We start from the raw sequence: 13202 nt of genomic DNA, 5'->3' as shown, positions 1-13202 counted from the left end.
AAAGTCTTTTTGCCAGTATATATACTGCCTCAGTACCCTGCACACTGGGCCCTGCCGTCTCAGACGTCGGACGGTATGGCGACCGCTGAGAGGCGATCAAATCTCAGGTTGCTCAGGACGTCATTGATTCTGGACCAAGGTGACACACGAACACGCACGACTCGCCATGGAGACTGTCTCAGACTGTGTACTTACAACGCGAGAACAGTGTCCACAGACGCTGACCTGCATGCCCTTCTCGGAGCTCCAGAGCGTATCAAATTTCACTTGATTGCGCTGCAGGAGACCAAGTGCAGAAGGAGCGACGTACGAGTGATGAATGACGGTACACTCGTCATCCGTGGAGAGAAGGTTCCGCCGCAAAATGTAGCCGGTGTTGGTTTTTTTGTGCACCCATCTGTCGTCCATCTTGTCGATTCTCACGAGATGCTGTCACCTCGTCCGGCCTTTCTGCGCTAAAAACCCATCAGTATCATCAACTGCTACTCACCAACATCAGCAGCTGATGAACCCGAACTGGACGCATTTTAAGAGGAGCTAGAGGAAGTAATCCGCAACGAGAAGTCCTACAAATTCGTTGTTGGAGACTTCAATGCAAAACTAGGAAAGGCCGCAGAAGAGGAATACAGGATTGGAAGATTTGGACTAGGAGGCCGGAATGAAAATGGCAATCGTCTCGCCGAGCTGTTGTCCGTCGTCGGTGGACATGGGAATTGCCCAATGGCACATCGAGGAGGACCCAAACGTGGATTACGAGATGCTGCTCAGAGGATTACGAGCCTATGCTGAACGTGCCTCGAAGTCGCGCACGACAAACTTGGATCGAGTTTCGAAGACCACCAAGGAATTGTTAGGAAGAAGAAGGGCGTTGAGGCTTGATTCGAATGCATTGCATGTTGAGTGATTAGTAACAGCGATTTATAAGTAACAAACACTAGCTGCAGAAAAGCGTTGCAGGAGGATCCTTCGAAATACAGGCGGAAGAAGATTCTGGAAGCAGCACAAAGAAGAGTGAGTCTAAAGAAGTGCCGCAGGGATCTCCGCCAATATAATATTCCGCTAGCAGCCTTGCTGAGCAAAGACGGGACTCGCACGTCTTCTCGTCGTGAGATGGAAATCATTACGGAGAGGTTCTACTTGAACCTTTTCCGTTCATCAACTCCTATGTCAAGCCTGATCATCCCCACCGGTGAAGCTCCACCACGGGTTCTCTCTTCGGAAGTACGAGTCGCTATCAAGAGCATGAAACCTGGCACAGCCCCCGGACCTGATTTTATATCAACAGACTTTCTTCGGGCTGGTGGCCATCTTCATGTAATCTTAGCAGCGCACATGACATCCTACCTTCAGAAAGAAAGGATCCCAGACCAGTGGAACACCTCGCGAACCGTTCTTATCCATAAGAAAGGTGACCGAGAGGATCTTCGGAACTACCGTCCGATATGCTTGCTGAGCGTGTTATACAAAGTATTCACCAAGATCATCCCCACGCGCATAGCTGGGACGCTGGATGAAGCCCATCCTCAAGAACAAGCTAGATTCCGTCAGGTGTTCAGCTGCTTGGACCACATCCAGACCGTGTCGAGGGTCATTGAGGTTTGCCGGGAATACCGCCTGCCCCTTGTTCTAACTTTCGACTATGAGAAAGTCTTTGACAGCGTAGAAACGAATGCATTTCTGTCAGCGCTGGTCGGTCAAGGTGTGGACGCGTCATATGTGGATATTAGCCAATTGCTACGATCGATGCACGACTAGGATACAGCTTTTCCACCGCCCTCTCACCATACCCATTGGAAAGGGGGTAGGCGATACTATATCGCCGAAGCTGTTCACAACTGCATTGCAATGGATAATGAAATCGTTATTCTGGGAAGTAAGGGCCATACGTGTTGATGGAAGATTTTTCTCGAACCTTCGTTTCGCGGACGACGTCGTTCTCTTTTCGAACAGTTCCAATGAAGCAGAAACGATGCTCAACGAATTGAACGAAGCAGGAAAGAGAATAGGACTGCGAATAAACAGAAAGAAGACACAGTTCATGAAGAACGCCTACTGCGAGGACGGAGGAGTACAACTTGGAGGCTCCCAAATCGTGGAAACTTCGTCATACGTATACCTCGGACGTTCTATGACTATGGAAAACGACTTGAAGGAAGAACTGAATAGAAGAATGAGAGCAGCGTGGGCAGCATTCGCAGCCGTCAGGGAAGCTACGGACCAACTGACGGACAAAGATCTTCGTGCCCATCTGTTCGACTCGACAGTTCTTCCAGCGCTCTGTTACGCAGCGGAGACGTGGGCAGACACCGCGGCCACGTCTAGGAAGCTACTTACTACCCACAGAGCCCTTGAAAGATGTCTCCTGAAGTTTAACCGGCGCACACAACACTTAGCCGGTCTTCGCAGCTCCGACTTAAAAGGAATGTCCCGTCTTCGCGACCCAGCGGAATATGTATCGAAAGCAAAACATAGATGGGACAGTCACACCATGAGAAGAATCGACGATAGATGGACTAAAAGAACGCTAGAGTGGATCCCAAGAGGTGCTAAACGTCCTCGAGGGAGACCGCCGACGAGATGGGGTGACGTGTTCGCTACACGGATGGACCAGCTGAGAGCTCAGCTGGATACGGCTCAAGGACCACGTCAACGTCACTCACGAAACTTGAGAACATCTTAGATGACAATGACGAAGGAACGAAACGAGTGGAAGAGATGCTGAGGCCCGCACGTCCAGTGAAGACGGGCCATCTAAGTATCTAAGTAAGTAAGTACCTTCCATCGTGTGACTCCCACGTCTAGCGTAAAGAAGAGGGCTTCTGGAGTTGCGAGTTCCCATGTGTGGTCTTAGTCGTCATGATGAACTCGGAAAGCCTCTCTCCCTGCTCATTCCATTGGCGGCCGTGGGTTCCGATGTGAAGTTCTCTGGGCGTTCTTCTGGGGCCAATTTTGGCGTTGAAATCACCAATTATGACCTTGTGGATGGTATGATTTTCTCTGTAGAACTTCTCCAGGTCCATACAGAAAACTTCGACTTCTTTTTCGTAGCTTGATGTTGGAGCATAAACGACGAAGATTGTCAAAGCTGGTGTTGAACTACATCTTCTCATCCGTAAACCTCCTATTCGAATTGTAAGTTGTTCGAAAGAGTCGATGTTTACTGCCATATTTGTGTTGACGGGGACACCAACTCCACCAACTCCTCTACTTTCGCATGTTCCTAAGAACAGTTCTTCTCCAGTGTCATACACGGCGTTTAGTGGGCGGCGTCGCCTTGTCTCGTTCAGTCCGATGACATCGTACTTAAACTTCCTGGCTTGCATCATCAGATCTTCAATGGCCACTTCTGCTGCAGGCGTTCGGGCGTTACAAGTGCAGATCGTCATTCTAGTCCTTTTCCGTTTCGGTAGTCTATATAACCCCTGCAATCCCGTCTTCCCTGGCGCTACCGTACCAGGTTTTCCTCCAGAATCGGGACTCTTTTCTATTATTTTGTTTTGCATAAAAATTTAAAACCCATGGGCAGGTTGCAAACCTCTAGTCCCATGAGTTTTGGGAGAACGTTGGGCTCTTCGGGAGTGGAGGAGCGTATTTTTTGGAGGTGACTCCAAACCGCCTCCTTTGCATCTCCCAGTCACTTGATTGCAGGCTTTTGGCCGGACCGACGTGCGACATACGGTAGTATTATGAGCCGATCCTGGCACAGCAGAAACAAGGAGTCCATCCGCTGGATCTACCTGCGTCTCAGAGCAGGCACAAGGTCGCTTTTGGTCCGCGATTAGCCCCCTATCCGCCACCTGGGGACGCACCACGTAGCCTTGCGACTAACCGGCTGTGTTCCCTCTAATTAGGGAGATCCGTGGCACTGAAGGTTAGCAAAAACTAATCATTGTTAGTCTACTTTTGTTACCCTTAATGAGGAGTATGCCCTCTGAATGGATTCGAACGATATGAAATTAGATCCTTCCGTCTAACATAAGTTGTCAAATTGGATAGATACTTTCGTTCAGAGGCGTGACTCGAATATATTGCTATTAAGCAATGATTCATTCATGGCTGAAGCGCTCACGTGGCGGAAGCGTTTGTCCAATTGCTCTAGCACTGTATATATTTATTCAAAGGATAAATCTAGGTTTTGCAACGAAGCTTTATTGCCCGAGTTTGCGCGAAGTAGATCATTATAGATGACACTAGGAAAATGAGGCGCAAATGATAAGAATTCCATCGAATTTAGGAAATTATCCCCGATCTCGCGCCTAAGGGCTTCGTTGTTCTTTTCGTAGTGACTGTAACTCCCAGAAGACATCACTTAAATTGATTTGTGGATATAAGTGCAAATCGACTCTGCAGGAAAAGTCGCTTACGTATGTCTAATGAATTTCTTGAGAATCCACGCTACATCCTTCATAACCGGACGCAACTCTGGATTTGCGCACCAGCACGCCGCCACAATAATTCGAATCTCGTCCGGCATATCTGGTGTCAAAGGTGGCCGAAATCTTGGCTCACACAACTATAACGGCATACGTCGAAATTGAATTTAATTCAAGAAGAAAAATCGTACGAAAGTATTGATTACCCGTTGTCGCACTGTTCTATTTGAATACTCTTCAAATGGCATTCTTGCGTTGTTGAATATTTCCCAAACAAGTATACCATATGAATATACATCACATTCTCGCGTATACATTCGAGTCGCTATTACTTCAGGTGCTTGCCTTGAGAGAGAAAGAAAAAAATCATAAAACCTCTAGAACTCTGCAACTGTTGGGACATAATTTGAGAAGGTGCACCATTTCACAGCAATTTTTTCATAGGCTTGAACCTGATATCTGTCTGCTTGTTTTGATAAACCAAAATCGGAAATTTTAACAATATTTTTCTGGGTGTCTATTAAACAGTTTCTGCAGGCTAGATCCCTATAAAACCTTCACGTGAATAAAGAAGTACCAAAAATTAATCTAATTGGGATAATGACCTTACCTGTGCATGCATCGTTTGTTGTGTAGATAGTACAAGCCAAGAGAGACGTCGAACGCGAACGAGCAACGATCCGGGATACTTACCTTGAAATTTTAGGAGATGGGAGAAAATATGTAAAGATTGAACTGATGTTATAGAGAATAGGCACAATTCGTCAAAAGTGAAGGTGATTCACCATGCCCTGCTAGGCACTTATGTTCGTTTTGATCGCCGTGACGCATCCACCGCACGCAATCGCATTTTCTGCTCCACGCAGTGTCAGCTTTGTGCCCTGCCTCAGTCAGACGCCCGTTGGGACCCCATCCTAGCAAGCATAAGCCCCTGTGCCTATAAGCTGATACCTTGTTCTCTTACTGTTAAATGGTATGATATTTCTATGTTCCCGTGAACAAAAATTCACTATCTCTCATCAGCACGCTATGTCTTGCTGAGCCGTTGGGACGTGATAAGGTATGAGCGATCTTTTTTTTCAAAAAAAAACAAGGAAAAACAAGGAAAAACAAACTTGTCTATTCTTGAGATGGTGATCCAATCCTCCTCCTGACACGAATTCCATTACTATCATTACGTTATCATTCTCGATTACCATACCATAAAACGCTACGATATTCCTTAAGATACAAGTAGTTAGCCTCTAAACTCGAGAAACCTAATTTTCAGTAAGTTTTTAGCCACGATTCTTGAGGCTTAATGATTAGCTTGCTTACAAATGCTTGTACTGGCGCATTAATCGAGCTTCTCTGTGCATTTCCTGCATCAGAACTTTGTTTTCCTCTTTCATTTTTGTCTGGAAGAAATCCTATCTGATTTTTTTTCCAGAATCTGCGGGATGGGAGCTAGATGCAGTTATTCATTTTCAGATTTCCCACTTACCACTTTGACAGCCACAGGAATGTTCATATTAGCAAATTGTCTTAGCGATCCTCTCCACACTTCTCCAAATGCTCCTTCACCTATTTTTTGTTCTAATGTAATTTTATCCTTTGATAACTCCCATGCTTGTTTAGGTATAGGCTTTAATAACAGTACTTCGCCAGCGACAGGGATCCTATCGTAGAAATGTTTCCTGAAGTTAATCACGTTGTACAGTATTTGAAAGTGCACTACCACTAGGTGTTTTACTTCGAAAAATCATTGTGTTCCTTAGCAATTATTCATTATTTTCGTACTTGTGAAACTGTATAAAATTATAGAAACATACTGAACAAGAGTAATAACCGACGGAGCTTTATTTACACCATCGATAGTGAACAAATATGCGTTCGCTTGTTGTATTTTATGGATCGGGAAGTCTTTCACATGATTTTCAACACGAACGGTTAGACATGGCTGCAAGGATTGCGAATAATGGTTCAATAATTCTTTTTCGAGTGGAATAACGTGATGCATGTGTTAATGCTACAATGGAAAGCAGCAGTGCGTCAAAGCGCTACTCTGGAAGTTTTAACAATAACTTATAGTGAATAAAGTACCATCGGTCCACGTCCATCTTCTGATTCGAGAGCACGTAGTAGAAAATCACCACGAATTGTAATAAGACAGACTACGTCTTCCAGTGGAAGAGCACCATGGTACCAGTTCTCATTCTCGAGATCCTTAAACATCCATGGATTTATTCTGTCTTCTTGTTTTGAAGTTCCTAGAACAAAGGACTTGAAATTCTTTATTGTAGATGCCAGTCATCTTTGCCTGGATGACAGTGATGTGTCTAGCCCAGCGCATGGATTTTCTATCTGGGCATATACCATTACTTATATCTAACCTTTTTCTCTTGCAGGATAAAGAGTCCTTGGCGTATTAGTTTGCTTGGGACAGGCCTACGCGTTCGAATTTCAGAATAACGCGGGGTTTGCAGACGCGTGTGCAACCTTACGATAACTTGTAGAGAGCAGCCAATGATCAAGTCAGTGTTTTTATCCTCCCAGACAAGTCTGGTACCAATTTATCGACTTCTGAAGGATGAAGGGCTCCGTTGGCATTAGGCCGAATTCGAATCAGCGATCGTGCAGCTACAGCCGAACCTCTCGCGATTGTGCTACATCCCAATAACAGATCTGCAATTGAAGGTTTCAAGGAAACAATGAAACCGACGCCACCATTTAGCAGAAAAAAGTCATCGGTGCGAAAAATATCCGGAAATTAGTGGCATCACCACTTATGCATGCTTTCCTTTACTCTCTCAATGTCTGTAACGAAGAAAAGTGGGTAGAAAGTATCGCTGTAGTGATAGGACGAAATCTCTTCTCGCACAGTGGCTTCATTACTGTATAATTAGTGAAAGTGCAGCTAAATGCAAGCCAGTTGTACCTGCAGCTTCGTCATATGCTTTTATTTATATCTCTATTTATTGACTACAACAACTGCGCGCCACAACAGCCTGGAATCGTGAACTGTATTATGAAAAACAGATTAATGCAAACATACCATATGGTTTTTTCAAAGAACAGTTAGAAATCTTTCATGTTATGTTTCATAATCGGTCGTGAAAATGTCTACGAAGCTCACCGTCATCATTCTCTCAGCGGCCTCGTCGACAAAATTCGCCATTTCCATCTTCTTTTTCTCCTGCTACAACAACGTGAAGTAAAAAAAAACCTTGTTCTCTTTATAAGTGCGTCTTAATTATTAACTTCTACTTACTGCTGGACGTCCGGCAAATCTTATCAATCTTTCGTACTGATTGACATCGTCATCGACCCCACCCTTCTAAATTTGAAAAAAACAGAGGGAGGATTAGAGAGAAAGAAAAGTGCTAGTATAAGGAAGTTAAGCTCTGCTGACCGGTGCTCGCATGCTATATACAAATAGTGTACACCTTGATAATGTGTTCAGCGGAACTGCGACGACAAGGACTGAAAGAGAAATACGATGGTTATAAATTTCTGATCTTTGTATATTCGACGGCACTTGCGTTTACTCGGGAGATCGCGTCGCGTCTACCGCAACTCACTTCCGCTCTCCCTGACACATATGCTTTGGCCTGCCTTGAATGAAAACGGGGAACGGTAAAGAGGGTCCCGGCGGATTCTCCGCGAATGCCTCCGAGACATAACGTGCCCAGTGGATATGCCGGCGGATACGCGAACATATCTCGACGAAGTCACGCTCCAGTCGTTCATGAAGACGCAGACAACCGCCATAGATGTTCTTCCTGCCACAGAGACGCAGAAAACTGCACAGTTACAAGGAAATATGCAAAGAAGAGTGGTGTGAGCTGTAGAAATGACCGAATAAGTCAAAGAATAATAGTGTTAGATAGAAGTACATGGGATTTTGTATGGTGTTCTAATAAAAGGAGGGACTCAGCTTGTCTTATATTACTTTCGGAATATCTAGAAGTCTCATCAAATTTGAACTCTTTTTCTTCCTGTAAGTTCCCGGAAGTCAGAGATACAGAAGGTCCCTCTGTCCAGAAATAAGTTAGGCTACAAAAAAGCAGTTGGGAGTTACAGGATAACGATAATTCTCATTAATTTTGAGTTATTTTTGAGAGCTGGAATGTTCCGTTTTAACGAAAATTCTCACGTAATTCGAAGCTATTAGACACATACTTATCTCATATTTCACGTGAGGATTTCTCTTGCTTCTGGTACGATTACTAAATTGAGGTCACCTCATGTTATAAAATTGAAGTGAATGTGTGTGATTCTCCAGAACAATTTAACAGATAGTGAATTATATCCTAGCCGGTGATGCAGCGTATGATTAGCGGTAGGTAAGCAGAGTCAGCTATTTAGGTGCCAACGAAAGTGAATCTCTTTAGGACACGCACCATCGCTAATTGCTCTGACGAGGCATGACCGGGGCATGGCTGAAATTCCGCCGGGACCCTCTTTACACGCACCCAATGAAAACGCATAGTGGTCGCTCGGGGAAACATAAGTACCGGTCTCAACATATACAGAACCGTCATTTGTAGTTAGATAGAAATGATAGGGATGGATAGGTTGATGTTTGCAAAATGTGACCGTCTTCGTAGTTATGAGAGGTTGGTCTCACAGACAACGAGTTCCGACGGGAATGTACATGTGGTTCTATAGTATCAAAGTAACATGATTGTACGTGCAGTCCTACAGCATTAGTTCCTACAGTATGATCGCGTATACATCCATAGTGTACGCGAAAGGAAAGGTGATATCTATGATAGATTAGATCAGTTGATTTCGTTTTCTGATTCGTTGGTCGCACACTCTCACATCCAAACCGCATTTTGACTGAAAATTCAGTATGCCTAGACGAAAACAAGGTGCTTACGGAAGAAGATTGTATGAGATGTGCGGTGAAGTCAAGATCGAACATCGTTGGAATAGTTTGCAAAATATGATGCAGTTCTATATGATTTTCCCATGTGAATTTTTGATACTAACTACTCAACGTGTTACAACTGCGATTTTAATTGCATGTCACTTGGTTGTCGAAGCTGAACGTTACCGTAATCTACAATGCGAGGATCATAATCTCCGCCCTCTGTGGAAGCATTGATATAAAGTTTGAGTTCCCAAGTAGGTGAAGTCGAACTCATTTCTGACAAGCATTGGTTGTGACTTGGTGGGTCAAGGGAATAAAAAATAAATTGTCTGGCGTAAATCAATGCGCTTGGGACGCGCCACCACGTTCACTTCAATTCAAAGTCGTTGAAGGTTTGCGAACGTGTAACTGGCCTACACAGTGACTCGCAGAGTCTAACCGTCGTGTCAGGCCAGTGTTTTGAGCTACCAGATGAGTCTGGTACCAATTTATCGACCCCGGAGGGAGGAAGGGCTTGGTGAGAACCAGATCGGATTCGAACCACCGGTCGACCATGCTGCAGCCACAGCGGAAGCACTTACTGACCGCGCTTAACCGCCTCATAGATCGCAACAATAATCTCTGCCGAATACTTTCTTCAAAAAAGTCGGTATCACAATTGTTAACCATAATATGCTACCACTAATATTATCGAGGGTGATAATAGAGTATAGTGATAGTCTAAATTAGGTTGCAAAAGGCGAAAGAAGGTTGGTGGATCACTTTCACTCTGAGTTACATTCTTTACAATTTCAAATGTTCGGAGTTCGTTAACTATTTCTGGAACTATCATGGACTTATGGCGCTATTGAACTTCTTTGCTCTGTGATTGGAAAGCAATTTCCTGCTTCTGATTTGTACTCTTCCTGTTGCTCTTCAAAGCTACGGTAGTCTTCTCGAACTTAACTTCACCTTCATTTTCGCTTCATTGGACGGACTCATGGTTTCTTTATATTTTTTAAAATTTAGAAACTTTGGACTTGTGAAATAAACATTAGATGGGATCGTAGAATTGGTTCCGTACGATTCCCGGCTACGAGGTAGATCAAAATCGAGCCTATGAGTGTCTCGAAATTGGCCTGATATGATTTTCAAAAGCACAGTTCTAGTCCCGTTAGCAGCCACAGTTTCTTCTTGAGCCACTACAGCGCCATATGCAAAAGTCATCGAGGCGTGACATTCGTTACACTCAATGGTCACCGACGAATTCGTCGCTCTTCGACTAATAGATCTTGCAACGGTTCTGGTTTATTTTGCCCCCTCACTTCTTGGAAACTGCTGATTTGATTCCTTTGGGATTGAAGTAGAACATGAAGAAAATTGGAGTAGGTGGATAATCACGTGCACTAACCGAGTAGAGTAGTGTAGACGCTCTCCGACACTTCGCCCTACCACCCGCTGCCAGGAAATGTCGAAGTGGCTATAAAAGACATACTATCCTCCCTGGAAGTTTCCGGTTAACAATAAACAAGAAATGAAGCTGGTGCAAAGACTTACTGTCCAGGCGAAAACTGGTTCCCGTGGAAATCATACTTCTTAAAATAAGTGCACGTATCTCGTTCTTCTTTCGAAACATACAAAATGTTGACTTTATCCCTATTCTTTCCCAAGGATGTCCTGATTTTTTGCGAATTTGCAACAATTTTCATGATCACTCTTTGATATGAAATGGTTGTGAGTTTTCTTCTCGCGTGACATTCCTCAATGTACAATAGTAGAAATAAATTAACAATTAGATATTTAAATAAATGTTCACCGCCGTTTATAACTGCTCAGATGTAATTTGTCTGTTGGTTTGGGAAAGAATTTCCTTGTTTATTCTCAAAATCTTCAAGTTGCAAATTTCTGCATGTCCAGAACCGATTTCCTGGACTTCAGTCACTTCATCCCGGATATTCGTTGCATTTTCATTAAGGTACGACCTCAAACAGTATTCCAATAGTTTTTTTTTGATGGTTCGATTTCATGGTAGTCGTTGACTGGCGCGCAGATCATCGTCTGACCTGAAATGACCGGGATTTGTGTGTTCTTCGACAATTCTCAATGGATAAAAAAGTTTATCGCCGTGAATGTCAAGGATAGAGCGCTAATCGTTCCAAAGAACTTGCTTTAAAGAACCCATAAAGAGAGACAGATAGGTTTGATAGTCGAAAACACACTCATAACCAGATAATAAAACAATGAAGTGGCATCATTGGCTTAGGTTGGGAAGAAACACCTCAACCTAACCCACTGATCACCTCAAGACACAATATTACAACGAAACCCATGAAAAAAGAGAGGCAAATAAGTTAATGGGAATTACTATAGGATACGGCTGTTAAGGGAAGGCAAAGTATTGCTAGGTAATATAATTGGTACCAATATGACCGCTTGCGTAAATTGCTGAATAGTGGCCAAAAATAGAGAGACAACTATGTTGGCAAATGGGTAGGTAAGCGAAGGAAAACAAACAGATGAAAAAATATAAGTGAATTGATTGATGGCTGAATAAAGAGAGAAAGTAGAATAAAGTTGAGTAGAATTGAGTAGAGAAGGGCGGAAACCCTCATGGATGTATGAGATAAGCTATTACATATGTAGCTAAGCCACTGAGGTGATAAGTGAAATGAGTAGGAAACAAAAATTCAGAGGAAACTGACTGGAAGCTTGAAAAATACATTCTATTTGCTCACTGTCTTTTTCTCCATGCCGACTAATCAAAAAAGCAATGGAAATGATAAGGAAAATCCAAAGATGGTGTAGAAAACTAGGGAATGAATAAAATAAAACTCCAAAGCAAAATTTTCGAAAGTTGAGTTGTTTAAGAACAGCGGAATGGCCAGTGCACTTTTGAACCACTCCCGGCTGCCAGTTGTTATTATACGAGAAAATTTAAACGAGAAATATTAGTTTCCAATGTTCTTCTCAGATTCTCAACTACCATTTACTCGTTAATGGTCGATTCGATGTCCTCATTTCACCGCACTTCTTTTCCAGTATTATTTATTTGCTCAATAAAATCCGATTTACGTCAACTCAGTCCATCAGCGCATACAAATCTCATCTTCGCAGTTTTATCCTCGACGACAACGACATCGGCTCTGACCTCATTCACCCCAACAGGTTTACCTCACACTTTTTTAAATCCATCTCGAAAGTTGTTTAGGGCTTACCCAAAGTCCTCTTTGTGGTAAATTTAACACTCTTTTATTCCATGTAAATTGCCTGTTTACTTTCTTAAATAAGAGAATTACTAAGACACAAAAAATATAGAGATTAAAACACCCGAACAAATATTTCGCACACAATTTCTCTTCGTATTTGCGGTTTGTTGGCGTTTGCAAATAATCCTAACAAGTTTTTTTCTAGAGAATGTTTTCTTCACTTCCATATAGACTGAATTTTTCTGCCATTTCCAGATTCCTCTATCATATGCTTCTAAAAATACAACAAACATAACAGAAAAATAGAAGAAATACTATGTAATATAAATGTATGAAATTTTAGTTCTGAAAAGTGAAAAAAAATTATTTGAGCTCGCAATTTCATTTGGAAGATCTCGACTTGTTGTTAGGTATTTCATTGACTTAGCTGATAGTTGCATTCATTTATTTATTCTATTAAGAATTGAAAATTGGAACTCGTAATCTTCAATTCTCTGGATTTCTATACTCTGAATTGCACTTCATCACAAAAACTTGGCTTTCCCTCTGTCTCTCTTTGGTCCCTATCAGCACTCAGAGAAACATTAAAAACTACTGCTTATCACTATAGACTCCTTTCGACCGTTTCATTTCACAGAAAATTTTGGAAAAAAATCTTTAGTGATTTTTTATTAATGCTTAATAGTGCTAGGAACTATTTTATACGTAAACTTACAACTTAACACGATGATGACGATGGCAGAACTAAAAAAAAACGTATCTAACTTTTCGTGTTTACGTCCATTT

The 13202-nt window shown here is 42.7% G+C and overlaps 6 protein-coding genes across 9 annotated transcripts; 4 read left to right on the top strand and 2 right to left on the bottom strand.

Annotated features, from left to right (window-relative positions):
- Positions 1 to 75: 75 nt before the first annotated feature.
- On the top strand, positions 76 to 459 carry RB195_002264 (uncharacterized protein; the record flags this gene model as incomplete). The annotated part of the gene is made up of 1 exon (XM_064199437.1): positions 76 to 459. The coding sequence occupies one exon, from the start codon at positions 76 to 78 to the stop codon at positions 457 to 459; it is 384 nt and encodes a 127-aa protein (XP_064055318.1).
- Positions 460 to 658: 199 nt separating this feature from the next.
- On the top strand, positions 659 to 1755 carry RB195_002263 (uncharacterized protein; the record flags this gene model as incomplete). Of its 2 annotated transcripts, XM_064199436.1 has the most annotated exons (2): positions 659 to 900; positions 978 to 1755. In XM_064199436.1, the coding sequence occupies 2 exons, from the start codon at positions 659 to 661 to the stop codon at positions 1753 to 1755; spliced, it is 1020 nt and encodes a 339-aa protein (XP_064055315.1). The 2 variants fall into 2 exon arrangements, with proteins under 2 accessions (XP_064055315.1, XP_064055317.1); XM_064199435.1 differs by lacking the exon at positions 978 to 1755 and having other exon boundaries at positions 659 to 904.
- On the top strand, positions 1111 to 1755 carry RB195_002262 (uncharacterized protein; the record flags this gene model as incomplete). The annotated part of the gene is made up of 1 exon (XM_064199434.1): positions 1111 to 1755. The coding sequence occupies one exon, from the start codon at positions 1111 to 1113 to the stop codon at positions 1753 to 1755; it is 645 nt and encodes a 214-aa protein (XP_064055316.1).
- Positions 1756 to 1852: 97 nt separating this feature from the next.
- RB195_002261 (uncharacterized protein) lies at positions 1853 to 2680 on the top strand (the record flags this gene model as incomplete). Of its 2 annotated transcripts, none has more annotated exons than XM_064199432.1 (1): positions 1853 to 2680. In XM_064199432.1, the coding sequence occupies one exon, from the start codon at positions 1853 to 1855 to the stop codon at positions 2678 to 2680; it is 828 nt and encodes a 275-aa protein (XP_064055313.1). The 2 variants fall into 2 exon arrangements, with proteins under 2 accessions (XP_064055313.1, XP_064055314.1); XM_064199433.1 differs by having other exon boundaries at positions 1970 to 2680.
- A 118-nt stretch (positions 2681 to 2798) lies between these two features.
- Positions 2799 to 3386, bottom strand: RB195_002260 (uncharacterized protein; the record flags this gene model as incomplete). The annotated part of the gene is made up of 1 exon (XM_013446869.2): positions 2799 to 3386. One exon carries the CDS (start codon positions 3384 to 3386, stop codon positions 2799 to 2801), a length of 588 nt encoding a protein of 195 aa, XP_013302323.2.
- An 870-nt stretch (positions 3387 to 4256) lies between these two features.
- On the bottom strand, positions 4257 to 10801 carry RB195_002259 (uncharacterized protein; the record flags this gene model as incomplete). Of its 2 annotated transcripts, XM_064199431.1 has the most annotated exons (14): positions 4361 to 4513; positions 4580 to 4718; positions 4794 to 4919; positions 4984 to 5066; positions 5489 to 5594; positions 5691 to 5770; positions 5857 to 6049; positions 6185 to 6312; positions 6456 to 6578; positions 7489 to 7551; positions 7624 to 7689; positions 7765 to 7835; positions 10622 to 10658; positions 10706 to 10801. In XM_064199431.1, the coding sequence occupies 14 exons, from the start codon at positions 10799 to 10801 to the stop codon at positions 4361 to 4363; spliced, it is 1464 nt and encodes a 487-aa protein (XP_064055311.1). The 2 variants fall into 2 exon arrangements, with proteins under 2 accessions (XP_064055312.1, XP_064055311.1); XM_064199430.1 differs by lacking the exons at positions 10622 to 10658; positions 10706 to 10801 and adding an exon at positions 4257 to 4308 and having other exon boundaries at positions 4365 to 4513; positions 7765 to 7776.
- Positions 10802 to 13202: the final 2401 nt, after the last annotated feature.

This window comes from Necator americanus, chromosome IV, assembly GCF_031761385.1.
Source record: "Necator americanus strain Aroian chromosome IV, whole genome shotgun sequence".
In the NCBI taxonomy this organism is placed as follows: domain Eukaryota; kingdom Metazoa; phylum Nematoda; class Chromadorea; order Rhabditida; family Ancylostomatidae; genus Necator; species Necator americanus.
This window is presented reverse-complemented; position numbering and strand designations above follow the sequence as displayed.